Source organism: Ammospiza caudacuta, chromosome 37 (assembly GCF_027887145.1).
Source record: "Ammospiza caudacuta isolate bAmmCau1 chromosome 37, bAmmCau1.pri, whole genome shotgun sequence".
Classification (NCBI taxonomy): domain Eukaryota; kingdom Metazoa; phylum Chordata; class Aves; order Passeriformes; family Passerellidae; genus Ammospiza; species Ammospiza caudacuta.
In genome coordinates, this window is record NC_080629.1 from 931,101 (window position 1) to 950,118 (window position 19,018).

The following is a 19,018-nucleotide window of genomic DNA, read 5'->3' on the forward strand; positions in this document are numbered from 1 at the left end:
TGATTAGTTTGGGTGAACTTTGGGGCGATTTTGGGGTAACTTTGTGATAATTCTGTGATAATTCTGGGGTGATTTTGGAGTAATTTTAGGGTGACTTAGTGCTAATTTTGGGGTGAGTTTGGCTGATTTAGGGGTGATTTAGGATCCCTTTGTGTCAATTTTGGGGTGAGTTTGGCTGATTTAGGGTGATTTAGGATCCTTTTGGGGTGAATTTTGGGGTGAGTTTGGCTGATTTAGGGGATTCGGGATCCCTTTGTGTTGATTTTGGGGTGAATTTGGGGTGAGTTTGGCTGATTTAGGGGATTCGGGATCCCTTTGTGTCAATTTTGGGGTGAATTTGGCTGATTTAGGGGTGATTTAGGATCCTTTTGGGGTGAATTATTTGATAATTTTGGGGTGAATTTGGCTGATTTAGGGGTGATTTAGGATCCTTTTGGGGTGAATTTTGGGGTGAATTCTTTGATAATTTTGGGGTGAATTCTTTGATAATTTTGGGGTGATTTTGTGGTAATTTTATGGTGAATTTTGGGGTGAGTTTGGCTGATTTAGGGGATTCAGGATCCCTTTGTGTCGATTTTGGGGTGAATTTGGCTGATTTAGGGTGATTTAGGATCCTTTTGGGGTGAATTTTGGGGTGAATTCTTTGATAATTTTGGGGTGATTTTGTGGTAATTTTGGGGTGAATTTTGGGGTGAATTTGGCTGATTTAGGGATGATTTAGGATCCTTTTAGGGTGAATTTTGGGGTGAATTCTTTGATAATTTTGGGGTGATTTTGTGGTAATTTTGGGGTGAATTTTGGGGTGAATTTTGGTGATTTAGGGGATTCGGGATCCCTTTGTGTTGATTTTGGGGTGAATTTGGGCGGTTTTGGGTCTCTCAGCCCCGGGGGTCTCCGGGCCCCTCTGTCCGAGTGGCGAGCGGTGCTGGGGCGGCTGCGGCTGCAGAGTGACCGCGGGAGTGACCACGGGAGTGACCGCGGGAGTGACCACAGCACTGACCACTCCAATGGAACCCTGAGTGACCGCGGGAGTGACCACGGGAGTGACCACAGGAGTGACCACGGGAGTGACCACGGGAGTGACCACGGGAGTGACCACCTGAGTGACCGCCTGAACGGATCCCGGAGCGACCACCACGATGGACACAGGTGTGGACACGAGAGTGACCACGGGAGTGACCCTAGCACTGAGCACCCGAGTGACCACGGGAGTGACCATAGCACTGAGCACCCGAGTGACCACGGGAGTGACCCTAGCACTGAGCACCCGAGTGACCACGGGAGTGACCACAGGGCTGGACATGAGAGTGACCATAGCACTGACCACGGGAGTGACCGCTCCAATGGGTCCCGGAGTGACCACGGGAGTGACCGCTCCACTGACCACCCGAGTGACCACCCCAATGGGTCCTGGAGTGACCACAGGAGTGACCACAGGGCTGGACAGAGGGGAGTGACCACAGCAGTGACCACAGCAGTGACCACAGCAGTGACCACAGGAGTGACCACAGCAGTGACCACAGCAGTGACCACAGCAGTGACCACAGCAGTGACCGCAGGAGTGACCACAGCAGTGACCGCAGCAGTGACCACAGCAGTGACCGCAGCAGTGACCGCAGGAGTGACCACAGCAGTGACCGCAGGAGTGACCACAGGAGTGACCACAGCAGTGACCGCAGGAGTGACCACAGCAGTGACCGCAGGAGTGACCACAGGAGTGACCACAGCAGTGACCGCAGGAGTGACCACAGCAGTGACCGCAGGAGTGACCACAGGAGTGACCACAGCAGTGACCGCAGCAGTGACCGCAGGAGTGACCACAGGAGTGACCACAGCAGTGACCACAGCAGTGACCGCAGGAGTGACCACAGCAGTGACCACAGCAGTGACCACAGCAGTGACCACAGGAGTGACCACAGCAGTGACCACAGCAGTGACCACAGCAGTGACCACAGGAGTGACCGCAGGAGTGACCGCAGGAGTGACCACAGCAGTGACCACAGGAGTGACCACAGCAGTGACCACAGCAGTGACCACAGCAGTGACCACAGCAGTGACCGCAGGAGTGACCACAGCAGTGACCACAGCAGTGACCGCAGCAGTGACCACAGCAGTGACCACAGCAGTGACCGCAGGAGTGACCACAGCAGTGACCACAGCAGTGACCACAGCAGTGACCGCAGGAGTGACCACAGCAGTGACCACAGCAGTGACCGCAGCAGTGACCACAGGAGTGACCGCAGCAGTGACCACAGGAGTGACCACAGCAGTGACCACAGCAGTGACCACAGCAGTGACCACAGCAGTGACCGCAGGAGTGACCGCAGCAGTGACCACAGCAGTGACCGCCCGCATTTCCCCAGGGACGCCCCCTCGAGTGACCGCTCCGATGACCCCGGGAGTGACCCCGGGAGTGACCCCGGGAGTGACCATGGCCAGGAGCTGGCCGTGTCCGAGCTCGTTGTCCACGAGCGCTTCCGGGGCGTCCGGGGGGGTCACGACCTGGCCCTGGTGCGGCTCCGGCCTCCGGCCGCGCTCGGACCCCGCGTGGGCCCCGTGTGCCTGCCCCTCCCCCCGCTGCGGCCGCCCTTCGGCCGGCACTGCTGGCTCAGCGGCTGGGGGCACATCGCTGAAAATGGTGAGTCCAAAAAACCCCAAAATCCTTGAAATTTACCCCAAAAATCAGCCCAAAAAATCCTGAATATCAGCCCAAATATCAGCCCGAAATTCAGCCCAAAAACCCCCAAAATCACCCCAAAAATGGCAGAATTATCCAGTGTTCCCTGCTGGCTCAGCGGCTGGGGGCACATCGCCGAGAATGGTGAGTGACCATTGGCTAAAATCTCTGAAATTCACCCCAAAATTCACCCCAAAAATCCTGAAATTCACACAAAAATTCAGCCCAAAAAGCCCTGAAATTCACCCCAAAATTCACCCCAAAAATCCCTGAAATTCACCCCAAAATTCACTCCAAAAAACCCCAAAATTCAGCCCAAAAATTTTTGACGTTTCTCAGCGGATTTTTGGGGGTTTCTGCCCGGGTTTTTTGGGGGTTTCTCAGCGGGATTTTGGGGAGGGGTCCCGGTTAATTTGGGGAGGGGTCTCTCCCAATTTGGGGAGGGGTCTCACCGCAATTTCAGCCTCCTTACCCCGATCTTTGGAGTCTTTAACCCCAATTTTTGGACGTTTCTCAGCCGATTTTTGAGCGTTTCTCCCCGGGTTTTTTGGGTGTTTCCCAGCGGGATTTTGGGGAGGGGTCTCTCCCGATTTGGGGAGGGGTCTCACCCCTACTTGGGGAGGGATTTGGGGATTTTTTTGGGCTCTCTCAGCCCATTTTTGGACGTTTCTCAGCGGGTTTTTGAGCGTTTCTCAGCCGATTTTTGACGTTTCTCAGCCCATTTTTGAGCGTTTCTCCCCGGGTTTTTTGGGGGTTTCCCAGCGGGATTTTGGGGAGGGGTCTCTCCCAATTTGGGGAGGGGTCTCACCCCTACTTGGGGAGGGATTTGGGGATTTTTTTGGGCTCTCTCAGCCCATTTTTGGACGTTTCTCAGCCCGATTTTTGAGCGTTTCTCAGCGGATTTTTGGTGGTTTCTCAGCGGGATTTTGGGGAGGGGTCTCTCCCGATTTGGGGAGGGGTCTCACGGCCGCTCTCGCCCCGCAGTGTCGCTGCCGTCGGGCTCCCCGCTGCAGGAGGCGGCGCTGCCGCTGCTCTCGGCGCCCACCTGTAACTGCCTCCATTCGCTGCTGCGGCGCCGCGACCTCGCCCGGCCCGCGCGGCCCGGGATGCTCTGCCTGGGGGGGCGGGGGGGGCGCGGGGCCTGCCAGGTAAAATGGGGAGGGGGCAAACGGGGGGATTTTTGGAGATTTTTTGGGGGATTTTTTGGGATTTTTTGGGAGTTTTTTTGGGGGATTTTTTTGGGATTTTTTGGGGATTTTTTTGGGGATTTTTTGGGATTTTTTTTTGGGATTTTTTGGGGATTTTTTTGGGGATTTTTTGGGATTTTTTGGGATTTTTTGGGGATTTTTTTGGGGATTTTTTGGGATTTTTGGGGGATTTTTTGGGATTTTTTTGGGATTTTTTGGGGATTTTTTTTGGGATTTTTTGGGATTTTTGGGGGATTTTTTGGGGATTTTTTTTGGGATTTTTTGGGGATTTTTTGGAATTTTTGAGGATTTTTTGGGGGAACTTTTGAGATTTTTTGGGGATTTTTTGGGGAGTTTTTTGGGGATTTTTTGGGGTTTTTTGGGGGATTTTTTGGGGATTTTTTTGGGGATTTTTTGGGGATTTTTTGGAATTTTTGAGGATTTTTTGGGGGAACTTTTGAGATTTTTTGGGGATTTTTTGGGGAGTTTTTTGGGGATTTTTTGGGGTTTTTTGGGGATTTTTTGGGGGATTTTTTGGGGGTTTTTTTTTGGGGATTTTTTTGGGATTTTTGGGGGATTTTTTGGGGATTTTTTGGGATTTTTTTGAGGATTTTTTGGGGATTTTTTGGGGATTTTTTTTGGGATTTTTTTTGGGATTTTTTGGGGATTTTTTGGGGATTTTTTGGGGGATTTTTGGGACGTTTCTCTGGGCTTTTTGGGGATATTTTCTCGGTTTTTTTTTTGGGACATTTTTCAGGATTATTTGGGGATGTTTTCTTGGGATTTTTGGGGTTTTTTTTGGGGGATATTTTGGGACATTCTCTGCTATTTCCACGCGGTTTTCTGGGGCTGTTTCCTTGGTTTTTGTGCTGTTTCCACGCGGTTTTCTGGGGCCGTTTCCCTTGTTTTTCGTGCTATTTCCACACGGTTTTTTGGGGCCGTTTTCCTTGTTTTTCGTGCTATTTCCGCGCGGTTTTTTGCATTATTTTTGATTTTTTCCCCGCCAGGCGGACTCGGGGGGCGCGGTGACGTGCGGGGGGTTCCCGGGGGGGCGCTGGGTGCAGTTCGGGGTGCTGAGCTTCGCCCTGGGCTGCGCCCGCCCCAACGGCCCCGCGCTGGCCACGGCGCTGGGGGGGTCCCACTCGCGGTGGCTGCAGCGGCGCCTCCCCCCCAGCGCCTTCCTCGGGGCCCCCCCGGGACCCCCCCCGGACCCCGCGGCCGAGCTCGGCATCTGCTACGGTGAGACCCCTCCCCAAAACCCCCGAGTGCCCCCAAAAATCCCATTGAAATCCTGCCCCAAAATGGCCCCAAATCCTGCCCTGAACCCCCTCCCCAAAATCCCCGAGTGCCCCCAAAAATCCCATTGAAATCCTGCCCCAAAATGGCCCCAAACCCTGCCCCGAGCCCCCTCCCCAAAATCCCCGAGTGCCCCCAAAAATCCCATTGAAATCCTGCCCCAAAATGGCCCCAAACCCTGCCCCGAGCCCCCTCCCCAAAACCCCCGAGTGCCCCCAAAAATCCCATTGAAATCCTGCCCCAAAATGGCCCCAAATCCTGCCCCGAACCCCCTCCCCAAAACCCCCCCAACAAATCCCATTGAAATCCAACAAATCCCCATTGAAATCCTGCCCCAAAATGGCCCCAAATCCTGCCCCGAACCCCTCCCCAAAATCCCCCCAACAAATCCCCCCAAAATTCCGCCAAAAGTCCCAAAAATGGCCCCCCCCCAAAAAAAAAAAAAAAACCAATGCCTTAGAAATCCCACCAAATTTCCACAAAAATCCCTCAAAACCGCCCCAAAATGCTGCCCCAAACCCCTCCTGAAATTACCCAAAAATCCCACAAAACATCCCTTAAAAATCGCCTCAAAAATCCCCAAAAAAATCACCGAAAAAAATCCCCCCAAAAATCCCCTTAAAAATTCCCCTAAAAGTCCCAATTAAATCCCTTAAAAACTTCCCCAAAAATACCCTAAAAAGTCCCTTAAAAATTCCCCAAAAAGTCCCCCCCAAAATGCTCTAAAAAATCCCCCCAAAATCCCTTAAAAGTTGCAAAAAAAAATCCCACAAAAATCCCCAAAAAATCCCCCCAAAAATCCCATTAAAATCCCATAAAATCCTCTCAAAACCGCCCCAAAATCCTGCCCCAAACCCTCCTAAAATTCCCCAAAAATCCTGCAAAAAATCTCTTAAAAATTCCCCAAGAAATCGCTTTAAAATTCCCCAAAAATGCCCTCAAAAATCCTCTAAAAAATCCCCCAAAAAGACCCTAAAAAATCCCCCCAAAAATCCCGGAAAAATCCCATAAAAATCCTGAAAAAATCCCGAAAAAATCCCATAAAATCCTCTTAAAACTGCCCCAAAATCTTGCCCCAAACCCCTCCCTAAAATCCCCAAAAATTTCCCCAAATATCCCCCAAATATCCCCCCAAAAAAATCCTTTAAAAATCCCAAAAAATTCCCCCCAAAAATTTCATAAAACCCGCTCAAAACCGCCCCAAAATGCTGCCCCAACCCCCTCCCAAAAATCACCAAAAATCCCCAAAAATCCCCAAAATTTCCCCCCAAATTCCCCGAGCCCAAGCCCCTCCCCCGACCCCGCCCCTTCGTTCTGACCACGCCCCAAACCCGCCCCCTCCCCTTGACCACGCCCCCATTTCTGACCCCGCCTCCATTCTGACCCCGCCCCTCCGCATTGGCCCCGCCCCCTCATTCTGACCCCTCCCCCCGATTTCTGCACTCCCCTTTATGACTCCGCCCCTCCGTTTCTGACCACGCCCCCTCATTCTGACCCCGCCCCCTGATTGCTGGCCCCTCCCCCTTTATGACTCCGCCCCCCGTTTATGACCACGCCCCCTCATTCTGACCCCTCCCCCTGATTTCTGGCCCCTCCCCCTTTATGACTCCGCCCCCCGTTTATGACCACGCCCCCTCATTCTGACCCCGCCCCCTGTTTTCTGGCCCCTTCCCCTTTATGACTCCGCCCCCCGTTTATGACCACGCCCCCTCATTCTGACCCTCCCCCTGATTTCTGGCCCCTCCCCCTTTATGGCCCCGCCCCTCCATTTCTGACCCCGCCCCCTCATTCTGACCCCGCCCCCTGACTCTGGCCCCTCCCCCTCAGGGTGTGGCACGATGGGCGGCCCCGCCCTGCCCCTCCCCCCTCCCCCGCGCTGGCCCTGGGGCGTGTCCCTGCGGGGGGAGGGGCGGCGCTGCGGGGGGGCCCTGCTGGGCGGGGGATGGGTGCTGACCGCCGCCTCCTGCTTCCTCGGGTGAGTCGCTAATTGATCGTTAATTAGCGTTCATTAATAGCTATTAGCGTTTATTAGCACTTATTTATGGGGATTAACCTCGCGCTGCCCTGAAATCCCGAAAAAATTGCATGAAATTGCCTCAAATTCACCCAAATTAACCCAAGATTCGCTTCTAGGTGCTTAATCAGGTGAGTAATTGGTGCTAATTAGCGTTAATTAATATTTATTAGTATTTTGCAAATAGGGATTAACCTGATATTATCCCGAAATTTAAAAAAAATTGCATCAGATTAACGCAAATTAACCCAAAATTCATCTCCAGACGCTTCATCGGGTGAGTCTGCAATTAATTAGCCACTAATTAGTGTTAATTAATAGTTATTAGTATTTTATAAGTGGGGATTAACCTGATATTATCCCGAAATTTAAAAAAAAAATTGCATCAGATTAACCCAAATTAACCCAAAATTCATCTCCAGACGCTTCATCGGGTGAGTCTGCAATTAATGAGCCATTAATTAGTGTTAATTAATAGTTATTAGTATTTATTAGTACTTATTTGTGGGAATTAACCTGACATTAACCCGAATTTTTTTTTTAAATTGCATCAAATTAACCCAAATTAACCCAAAATTCATCACCAGACCCTTCCTCTGGTGAGCCAGTAATTAATTATTAAATAGTGTTAATTAATAGTTATTAGTATCTGTTAATGGGAACTAACTTGATATTAACCCAAAATTTCAAAAAATTTGCATCAAAATAACCCAAAATTAACCCAAAATTCATCTGCGGTCGCTTCCTCGGGTGAGTCATTAGTTAATTACTCATTAATTAGTGGTAATTAGCATTTATTAGTTTTTTATTAATGGGAATTAACTCGATATTAATCCGAAACTTTAAAAAAATTGCATGGAATTAACCGTAATTAACCCAAAATTTACCCTTCAGGTAAATTTCCTTCAGGTGACTCAATAATTAATTAGTGCTAATTAATATTTATTCGTACTTATTAATGGGGCTTAAACTGAAATTAACACGAGATCCCTCAAAATTTGCGCCAAATTGACCCAAATTGACCCAAATTGACCCAAAGTTCACTTCCGGGTGCTCGATCGGGTGAGTACCTTCCGTTAATTGGCGTTAATTAAGTCTGTTATCGGTAATTAATGGCGATTAACCCAAATCCCCCCGAATTTCCCCCAAATTTCTCCGCAGGGCTCAGGACCCCGAGGCCTGGGAGGCGGAGCTCTGGGGGGCGGAGCTTGGAGGCCCCGCCCCTTCCCATTCTAACAGCTCCTATTACGGCCCCGCCCCTTTCCCCTCAAGCCCCGCCCCCTCCCCGGCAAGCCCCGCCCCCCGCGGGTCCCGCCTCCACCTGCACGGGGCGTTCGCGGGGGCGGGGCCTGAGGGGGCGGGGCCGGACCTGGCGCTGCTGGAGCTCCGCCCCCCGCCCACCTGGGGGCCGCGGCTGCGCCCTCTCTGCGCCCCCTACCGGGCGCACCTGGCCACGCCCACCCTGCCCCTGGCCACGCCCACCGCCTACCGGGGCACCTGCTGGGCGCTGATGCCAGGTGAGGGGGCGGGGCTGCCGTGGGACACGCCCACGGTGGGCGCACCTGGGGGGTACCTGGGCACACCTGGCTCACTGTCTGGCACACCTGGGCACACCTGGGGGGTACCTGGGCACTACTGGTTCACTCTTTGGCACACCTGGGCACACCTGGGATACACCTGGGCACTACTGGCTCACTCTTTGGCACACCTGGGCACACCTGGGGGGTACCTGGGCACTACTGGTTCACTCTTTGGCACACCTGGGCACACCTGGGATACACCTGGGCACTACTGGCTCACTCTTTGGCACACCTGGGCACACCTGGGGGGGAACCTGGGCACCCGTGGTTCACTATTTGACCCATTGGATCACTATTTGGCACACCTGGGCACACCTGGCTCACTGTCTGGCACACCTGGGCACACCTGGGGGGTACCTGGGCACACCTGGCTCACTATTTGGCACACCTGGGCACACCTGGGATACACCTGGGCACTACTGGCTCGCTATTTGGCACAGCTGGGGGGTACCTGGGCACCCCTGGCTCACTATTTGACCCCCCGGCTCACTATTTGGCACACCTGGGGGGGTACCTGGGCACCTCTGGCTCACTATTTGGCACAGCTGGGGGGTACCTGGGCACACCTGGGTCACTATTTGACCCCTCGGCTCACTATTTGGCACACCTGGGCACAGCTGGGATACACCTGGGCACTACTGGCTCACCATTTGGCACACCTGGGGGGTACCTGGGCACACCTGGGCACACCTGGGCACACCTGGGCACATCTGGCTCACTATTTGGCACACCTGGGGGGTACCTGGGCACACCTGGGCACACCTGGGGGGTACCTGGGCACACCTGGGCACACCTGGCTCACCATTTGGCACACCTGGGCACACCTGGGGGGTACCTGGGCACACCTGGGCACACCTGGGGGGTACCTGGGCACGCCTGGGCACACCTGGGCACCCCCGGCTCACCATTTGGCACACCTGGGGCACACCTGGGGGGTACCTGGGCACACCTGGGCACACCTGGGCACACCTGGCTCACTATTTGGCACACCTGGGCACACCTGGGCACACCTGGCTCACTATTTGGCACACCTGGGGCACACCTGGGGGGTACCTGGGCACACCTGGGCATACCTGGCTCACTATTTGGCACACCTGGGGGGTACCTGGGCACACCTGGGGCACACCTGGGGGGTACCTGGGCACGCCTGGGCACACCTGGGCACCCCCGGCTCACCATTTGGCACACCTGGGGCACACCTGGGGGGGTACCTGGGCACACCTGGGCACACCTGGGCACCCCCGGCTCACCTTTCGGCCCCCGCAGACCCCCGGGACCCCGCCCGGCCCCGCCCGGCCCAGGTGATTCCCGAGCGCTGCCCCGGGAGCCCCGAGCTGCTCTGCACCAACGGCACCCGCGGGGCGCAGGTGGCACCTGGGCAAAGCCGCGGGTTTGGGGCCAAAAGCGCGGGGTTCGGGAAAATCGGGAACTCGGGAAAACTTGGGGTGAAACCGGGAGAAACTGGGGAGAGTTTGGGGCATTTTGGGCGGTTTTGAGGGGATTTTTTGGGGGGTTTTTCGGGGAAGTTTTGGGGATTTGTTTGGGAGGGTTTTGGGGGAAAAAAAATTTTGGGGGGGAATTTGGGAAAATTTCGGGTAAAATTTGGGCGGGTGGGGGGGAAATGGAGGATTTTGGGGGGAGATTTGGGGAAAAACTGAGGGAAATTTGGGGGAGTTTTGTGGGAAAATTGAGGGATTTTGGGGGAAAAAATTGGGGGTTTTGGGGCGATCTTAGGGGGAATTTTTGGGCCGTTTTTGGGGCGGTTTTTGGGTTATTTGGGGGTTGATTTTGGGGGCATTTTTGGGGTTGATTTTGGGGCCATTTTTGGGGTTGATTTTGGGATTTTTGGGTTACACTGGGGTTGATTTTGGGGTGGTTTTTGGGGTATTTCGGGGCGGTTTTGGGGCTACTCTGGGGCCGTTTTTCAGCTGTTTTGGGGCGAGTTTTGGGCCGGTTTTGGGGTATTTTGGAGCCAGTTTTGGGGGTAACTTTGGGGGGTTTTTGGGCTATTTTGGGGTTGATTTTGGGGCAGTTTTGTGGATATTTCACGGTGGGTTTTGGGGGCTGATTTTGGGGGGATTTTGTAGCAATTTTTGGGGTGTTTCAGGGTGGTTTTGGGGCCGTTATTGGGGTGATTTTGGGGATATTTTTGGGGAATTTTGGGGCCAGTTTGGGGTTGATTATAGGGTATTTTGGGTCCATTTTTGGGGCTATTTTGGGGCAAATTTTAGGGGGTTTTGGGACCATTTTGGGGGGATTTTGCGGGTTGATTTTGGGGTATTTTGGGGCCATTTTTAGGGCAATTTTTGGGGGCGTTTCATAGCAGTTTTTGGGGTGTCTGGGGTTGATTTTTTAATTTCTTTTTACCATTTCCGACCCAAAATAACCGGATTTTTTGTTTTGGGGGGGTCTCCCCCACCGCAGGAGGAGTTTTTGGGGTCCCCGCTGGCCTGCGAGGAGCGGGGGCTCTGGTTCCTGCTGGGCGTGGCCGCCCCCGGCCAGGGGCGGGGCCCCCCCCGGTTCACGCGGGTGCCCCCCCAGGAGCGCTGGATCGCGGGGGTGGCGCGGGGGGGGGTCCTGTTCGCCGAGGCCCCCCCGGACCCCCGGGACGAGGAGCGCGAGGAGCGCGAGGGGGACCCCGAAACCGAGGGGGACCCCGAAACGGGGGGAAATCCCGAATTTGGGGGAAATCCCGAATTTGGGGGCGTTTGGGGGCGCCCGAACGCGTCCGGGAGCTCCGGAGATTTGGGGACCCCCGGGGATTTGGGGACCCCCGTGACGTCACCGGACCCCGAAAATTTGGGGACCCCCGGGGATTTGGGGACCCCCGTGACGTCACCGGACCCCGGGGATTTGGGGAGCCCCAGACCCCCAGAAAACCCCGAAATTTTGGGGACCCCAAGAAACCCAGAAAACTCGGGGACTCCCGGAAATTCGGGGACCCCCAGACCCCCAGAAGACCCCGAAATTTTGGGGAACCCCGAGGATTTGGGGACCCCAAGAAACCCAAAAAACCCCGAAATTTTGGGGACCCCAAGAAACCCAGAAAATTCGGGGACTCCTGGAAATTCGGGGACCCCCAGAGCCACAAGAAACCCCGAAAATTCGGGGAGCCCCAGACCCTCAGAAGACCCCGAAAATTTGGGGAACCCCCCCGAAAATTGGGGCGACCCCGAGGCCTGGGCTGAGCCCGAACCCCCCGGAGACCCCGAAATTGGGGGGGAGAACCCCTAAAAAATAAATTTGGGGTTTTTGGGGGGCAATTTTGGGGCTTTTGGGGGGGAATTTTGGGGTTTTTTGGGCTTTTTTTGGGGGGAGATTTTGGGTTTTTTTGGGGGGGATTTTGGGGTTTTTCAGGGGGGGATTTTGGGATTTTTTGGGGGGGGATTTTTGGGTTTTTTTGGCATTTTTGGGGGGTTTTTTTTGGGGGGGATTTTGGGGTTTTTGGGGGGGATTTTGGGGTTTTTTGGGGGGGGATTTTGGGGTTTTTGGGGGGGGATTTTGGGGTTTTTGAGGGGGGATTTTGGGGTTTTTGGGGGGGGATTTTGGGGTTTTTTGGGCAATAAAATGGTGGTGGATCTGCAGAGACCCCCGACTCGGGTTTGGGTTTTATTTTTGGGGGGGGGGTCCCCCTAAAACATCTGGGGTGAATCTGCCCAAAAAATGGCATTTTGGGGTTCTCCTACCCCCGACAACCGAAAAAGCCCAAATTTAATCCTTGGGAGGGGCTGAAAAAATCTAAAATCCACCTAAAAACGCCCAGACTTCCTCAAAAATTAAAAATCCTCCCAGAAAACCGAAAAAACTCACCCCAAAAAATGCAAAATGCGCCAAGAACCGAAATTCTCCCCTCAAAACCCCCAAATCTCCCGAAGAACATCCAAACTCCGCCCCAAAAAAGTCAAATCCCCCAGAAAACACCAAAATCTCGCTTAAAAATACCCAGAATGCCCCAAAAATAAATAAAAAAAAAACCCAAAACGCACCAAAACCGCCCCAAAATCCCCCAAAGATTCCAAAATTTCCCCCCCAAAAAATAAAAAGCCAAAAAAAAATCCAAATCCCCCAAACACACCAAAAACGGCCCCCAAAAAAACGCCGAAATCTCCCGAAGAAAAAAAAAAAAACAAAAATAAAATAAACCCCAAACGTTCCAAAACCGAAATGAAAACCCCAAATCTCCCCGCGAAACGCTGCAAAGATTCCCCAAAAATAAAAATAAAAATAAAAATAAAAATAAAAATAAAAATAAAAATAAAACAAAAAGCCCCGAGATTCCCCCAAATCCCCTCCCCCCCCCCCCCCCCCCCCCTTTTGTGGCGCTCCGAACCCGGAAGCGCCTCGGACACGCCCCCTTTTCCCCTCCGCAGCCAATCAGCGCCTCCCTCTGGTCCTGACTCGGCCAATCAGGACCGAGCGCTTCCCGGAAGCCCCGCCCTCAGCCCCGCGTTGACGCAGCCAATCAGCGCCTCCCCCGGGTTCCGGCTCAGCCAATCAGCGGCGGTCCCTCCCCGGAAGCCCCGCCCCCCCGGAAGCCCCGCCCCCAGCCCGGTCCTGGCGCCGCCGCCGCTCCCAGGTGAGGATCGGGGGCCCCTCCCCCACCCCGGGACCCCCAAAACGAACCCGGGGGGGCCCCGGGCCCCGCCCCCACCCCCGGGCCCCGCCCCCAGCGCCCCCCAAAAAAATTGGGGAAAAAACGGGGAAAAAATGAACGGGAAAAAAAAGGGCAAAAAACGGGGAAAAAACGGGGAAAAAACGGGGAAAAATCGGGGAAAAAACGGGGAAAAAACTGGGAAAAAACGGGGAAAAAAGGGAAAAAACGGGAAAAAAAATGAACGGGAAAAAAAAGGGGGAAAAAACGGGGAAAAAAGGGAAAAAACGGGAAAAAAAATGAACGGGAAAAAAAAGGGGGAAAAAACGGGGAAAAAAACGGGTAAAAAACGGGGAAAAACGGGGAAAAAAGGGAAAAAAGGGGAAAAAAATGAACGGGAAAAAAAAGGGGGAAAAAACGGGAAAAAAAACGGGGAACAAAATGGGAAAATTTCATCCCCCTCGCCAACCCGGAACTGAGAAAATTTTACCCCCCCCCCCCCCAAAAAAAAATATTTTGGGAATTCCCCGGCCCCCACCCCCCGAGAAAAAAAAAAAAAAAAAAAAAAAAAAACAACCAAAAAATTAAAAAAATAAAGCAAAAAAAATAACGCGAAATATTTCCCCCCAAAAATTCGGGGGGGGAAAAAAAAAAAAAAAAAGGGAATTTCCCGCCCGTTCCCCCCGCCCTAGAAAATTCCACCCAAAATTTTGGGATCGTGGCCCCCTCCCCCCCACGCCCCCCCCAAAAAAAAACCAAGAAAAAAAAAAAGAAAAAAAAAAAAAAAACCACAAAAATTCCCCCCAAAAAATTCGGGATGAAAGGGAATTCCCCGCCCTTCCCCCACCCCTAAAAAACCCCTCAAGAACTCCCGAAATTCCCCCAAAATCTCCACCAAAATTTGGGACCCTGGCCCCTCCCCCACCCCCTCAAAAAAAACCCCAAACGCCCCCAAAAAAATTTCCCCAAAAATTCCTAAAAAATCCTCCCCAAAAAATTCCTAAAGGAATTCCCAAAATTCCCCCAAAATTTGGGACCCTGGCCCCTCCCCCACCCCCTCAAAAAAAAACCCCAAATCCCCCCCAAAAAACTCCTCCAAAAATTAAAAAAAAAAAAAAAAAAAAAAAAAACAACAAAAAATTCCCCCCAAAAATTCCCAAATTTCCCTCCCAAAATTGGGAATTTTTTGCCCCTCCCCCACCCCGGGTGCGGCCCCTCCCCCCTCACCGGTTCCCCTCCCCCCGCAGTTCCCATCATGCACCGCGAGGCTCCGCCCCCTTCGTGACGTCACCCGGAGGCTCCGCCCCCTCGTTGAACTCGCCCCGAGGCTCCGCCCACTCCCGAGGTCACTTTGAGGCTCCGCCCACTCCTGGAAGCGCCGCCCACTTATTTAACGTACCTGGAGGCTCCGCCCACTCCACCCTAAGATCACCTGGAGGCTCCGCCCACCCCTGGAGGCTCCGCCCCCTCCCCGAGCTCACCTGGAGTCGCCGCCATGTCTGGCCCGGCCGCGCCCTGTGACGTCATCGCTCCACCTGGTGACGTCATCGCCTCCTCAGACCGCTCCCACGACGCCCCCGATGACGTCACCCGCCGCCTCCAGCCCCGCCCACAGCGCACCCGGTGACGTCACCGCCGCCTCCAACCCCGCCCACAGCTCACCTGGTGACGTCACCACCGCCTCCGGCCCCGCCCACAGCTCACCTGGTGACGTCGGCACCCCCTCAAACCCCGCCCACAAATCTCCTGGTGACGTCACCGCCGCCTCCAGCCCCGCCCAAAGCTCACCTGACGACGTCACCGCCCCTCCAAGCCCCGCCCACGACTCACCCGGCGGCGCCTCCGCCCCACCCGGCGACGTCGGCGCCGCCCCCGGCCCCGCCCCCCGGGCGGCCCCGCCCTTCCCCTGCCCCGGCTGCCCGCGCGCGTTCCCCTCCCCCGCCCGGCTGGCCGTGCACCTGCGCTCGCACACCGGGGAGCGGCCGCTCACCTGCCCGCAGTGCCCCAAGGCCTTCGCCGACCCCTCCGTGTTCCGCAAGCACCTGCGGGGCCACGCGGGGCTGCGGCCGCACACCTGCGGCTCCTGCCCCAAGGCCTACGCCGAGCGCAAGGACCTGCGCAACCACCTGAGGGCGCACACGGGTGAGTGACACACCTGGGTACGGCTGGGCACACCTGGGGTACACCTGGGATACACCTGGGATACACCTGGATACACCTGGGATGGGTTACACATTCCTGGGTACACCTGGGATAGGTCACACACACCTGGGCACACCTGGGCACACCTGCGGCTCCTGCCCCAAGGCCTACGCCGAGCGCAAGGACCTGCGCAACCACCTGAGGGCACATACAGGTGAGTGACACACCTGGGCACACCTGGGGTACACCTGGGATACACCTAGGGGGGTAAAAACACACCTGGGCACACCTGTGGCTCCTGCCCCAAGGCCTACGCCGAGCGCAAGGACCTGCGCAACCACCTGAGGGCGCACACGGGTGAGTGACACACCTGGGCACACCTGGGTATGGCTGGGGTACACCTGAGATACACCTGGGATAGGTCACACACACCTGGGCACACCTGGGTACACCTGGGATAGGTCACACACACCTGGGCACACCTGGGTACACCTGGGATGGGTTACACACACCTGGGATGGGTTACACACACCTGGGGCACACCTGGGATGGGTTACACACACCTGGATATACCTGGCTGTACCTGGGATAGTTCTGAGATCCCTGGGACACACGTGGGACAGGTGAGACACACTTGAGCCGCCCGTGACACGCCCGTGACACGCCCGTGACACACCTGTCCGTGCAGGTGAGCGCCCGTACCTGTGCGCCGAGTGCGGGAAGAGCTTCGGCCGCTCGTCGTCGCTGTCGTGCCACCAGCGCATCCACGCCGCCGCCAAGCCCTTCCCGTGCCGCACCTGCGGCAAGGCCTTCACCCAGCTCTCCTCCTACCAGAGCCACCAGAGGGTCCACACAGGTGAGGCGCCCGCAGGTGACACTCGGGGAGTTTTTGGGGATTTTTGGGAATTTTTGGGAATTTTTAATGATTTTTTATTGATTTTTTAGTGATTTTTTTGGGATTTTTTGGGAATTTTTGAGAATTTTTAACGATTTTTTTATTGATTTTTTAGTGATTTTTTGGGGATTTTTTTGGGAATTTTTGAGAATTTTTAATGATATTAATTGATTTTTTTAATGATTTTTTGGGGATTTTTGAGAATTTTTGAGAATTTTTAACGATTTTTAATCGATTTTTTAAATGATTTTTTGGGGATTTTTGAGAATTTTAAACGATTTTTTTATTGATTTTTTAAATGATTTTTTGGGGATTTTTTTGGAATTTTTGAGAATTTTTAACGATTTTAATTGATTTTTTTAATGATTTTTTGGGGATTTTTTGGGAATTTTTGAGAATTTTTAACGATTTTTTAATTGACATTTTAAATGATTTTTTGGGGATTTTTTGGGGATATTTTTGGGCGTTGTTCCCACAGGTGAGGTCCTTCAGGTGAGTCCCACAGGTGAGGTCATACAGGGGAATTTTCAGAATTTTCTGGGATTTTTTGGGGGGTTTTTGAGGTGTTTTGGGGCCTTCACCCAGCTCTCCTCCTACCAGAGCCACCAGAGGGTCCGCACAGGTGAGGCGCCCGCAGGTGACACTCGGGGACTTTTTGGGAATTTTTGGGGATTTTTTGGGAATTTTTGAGAAATTGTTATGATTTTTTTAACGAAATATTTGGGGATTTTTTGGGAATTTTTGGGAAATTGTTATGATTTTTTAAACGAAATTTTTGGGGATTTTTTGGAGATATTTTGGGGGTTTTCTTTTGGGAATGCTCACACAGGTGAGGCTGCACAGGTGAGTTCTGGGAGCGCCAGGTGTTGAAGTTCTGGGAATATTTGGGACGTTTTTTTTGGGGGGGAATTTTTGGGTTATTTTGGAATTGTTGGGATGTTTGGGGATATTTTTTGGGAATTATTTGGCGTACTTAGAGAAATTTTGGAGGCTATTTTTAGGAATGTTTGGGGATATTTTTTGGGGTATTTTTAGGAATTTTTGGGATATTTTTTGGGATATTTTGGTGGATATTTTGGGGATACTTTTGGGGATACTTCTGGGGATATTTTTGGGATATTCTTGGGAATCTTGGGGATTATTTCTAGGAATATTTTAGGATGTTTGGGGAATTTTTTTTTTTTTAATATTTTGAGGGTACCTTATAAAATTTTTGGGGATAATTTTAGAAACTTTGGGGAATGTTTTTAGGAACTTCTGGGGGGATAATTTCATAAATATTTCGGGATATTTTGGGGATTTTTTTTTTAATATTTTATTTAATTTTTTTTTTTTTTTTGGTAATATTTTAATATAAATTTTTTGGGGGGAATTCTGGGGAATGTTTTTAGGAATTTTTTGGGGGTATTTTCAGGAATTCTGGGGGACGTTTTTAGGAATTTTTTGGGGGTATTTTCAGGAATTTTGGGGGATGTTTTTAGGAGTTTTTTGGGGGATGTTTTTAAGAACCTGAGGGATGTTTCTGGGGATATTTCTACCCCGGAGCCCCCCCACACCACAAACACCCCCCTTTCACCAGGCGAGCGCCCGTACCTGTGCCCGCAGTGCGGCCGCACCTTCGGCGACCCCTCGAGCTTCCGGCGGCACCAGCGGGCGCACCAGGGCGTGAAGCCGTACGGCTGCGGCGACTGCGGCAAGGCCTTCCGGCAGCCGGCCGACCTGGCCGTGCACCGGCGCACGCACACCGGCGAGCGGCCCTGGCGCTGCGGCGACTGCGGCAAGGCCTTCGTGGCCTCGTGGGACCTCAAGCGGCACCGCCTGACGCACTCGGCCGAGCGGCCCTGGCGCTGCGGCGACTGCGGCAAGGGCTTCGGGGAGAGGGCGGCGCTGGGCAAGCACCGCCGCACGCACTCCGGGGAGAGGCCGTTCGCCTGCGGGCGCTGCGGGAAGGGCTTCGGGGGCGTCTCGGCGCTCAGGAAGCACGAGAGGACGCACGGCAGGGAGGAGGGGGGCGGGGCTGAGGGGGGCAACATGGCCGAGGGTAACGTGGCGGGCGGTGCGGGGAGCAACGCGGCCGCCGGCGCAAACATGGCCGCCGTTCGGGGGGGGTAATATGGCCGACGGTAATGTGGTGGCTGTTGGGGGCGGCAATACGGCCGCCGGCACAAATATGGCCGCGGTTGGGGGAAAAGATACGGCTGGCACCAATATGGCTGCCATTGGGGGCAGCAATATGGCCGACGGTGATATGGCGGGTGTTGGGGGGAGCAATATGGCCGATGGCAATATGGCGGCCATTGGGGGGAGCAGTATGGCTGCCGGCACAAATATGGCTGTCGTTGGAGGGAGCAATATGGCCGACAGTAATATGGCGGGTGTTGGCGGGAGCAATATGGCTGCCGTTGGGAGTAATATGGCCGCCAGCACCAATATGGCTGCCGTTGGGGTAAACAATATGGCTGACACCAATATGGCTGACACCAATATGGCTGCCGTTGGAAAAAACAATATGGCAGGTGGTAATATGGCTGCCGTTGGGGGAAACAAGATGGCTGCCGGCACCAATATGGCTGCTGGCAATATGGCGGCTGTTGAGGGAAACAAAATGGCCTCCACCAATATGGCCGCCATTGGGG

General features: G+C 53.6%; 2 protein-coding genes across 2 annotated transcripts in view; both read left to right on the plus strand.

Annotated features, from left to right (window-relative positions):
• LOC131570677 (serine protease 53-like) overlaps positions 1 to 11,988 on the plus strand; it is a 22,131-nt gene extending 10,143 nt beyond the window's left edge. The window contains exons 4-11 of the mRNA XM_058823049.1: positions 883 to 1,149; positions 2,364 to 2,638; positions 3,662 to 3,825; positions 4,872 to 5,103; positions 6,988 to 7,135; positions 8,336 to 8,691; positions 10,021 to 10,121; positions 11,179 to 11,988. Of these exons, the coding sequence (XP_058679032.1) occupies positions 883 to 1,149; positions 2,364 to 2,638; positions 3,662 to 3,825; positions 4,872 to 5,103; positions 6,988 to 7,135; positions 8,336 to 8,691; positions 10,021 to 10,121; positions 11,179 to 11,988 (2,353 nt within the window). The remainder of the gene's footprint in view (positions 1 to 882; positions 1,150 to 2,363; positions 2,639 to 3,661; positions 3,826 to 4,871; positions 5,104 to 6,987; positions 7,136 to 8,335; positions 8,692 to 10,020; positions 10,122 to 11,178) is intronic.
• A 1,301-nt stretch (positions 11,989 to 13,289) lies between these two features.
• ZNF668 (zinc finger protein 668) lies at positions 13,290 to 18,497 on the plus strand. The gene is made up of 4 exons (XM_058823090.1): positions 13,290 to 13,330; positions 14,593 to 15,487; positions 16,176 to 16,343; positions 17,962 to 18,497. The coding sequence occupies exons 2-4, from the start codon at positions 14,926 to 14,928 to the stop codon at positions 18,492 to 18,494; spliced, it is 1,263 nt and encodes a 420-aa protein (XP_058679073.1). The 5' UTR covers positions 13,290 to 13,330; positions 14,593 to 14,925; the 3' UTR covers positions 18,495 to 18,497.
• The last annotated feature ends 521 nt before the right edge of the window (positions 18,498 to 19,018 follow it).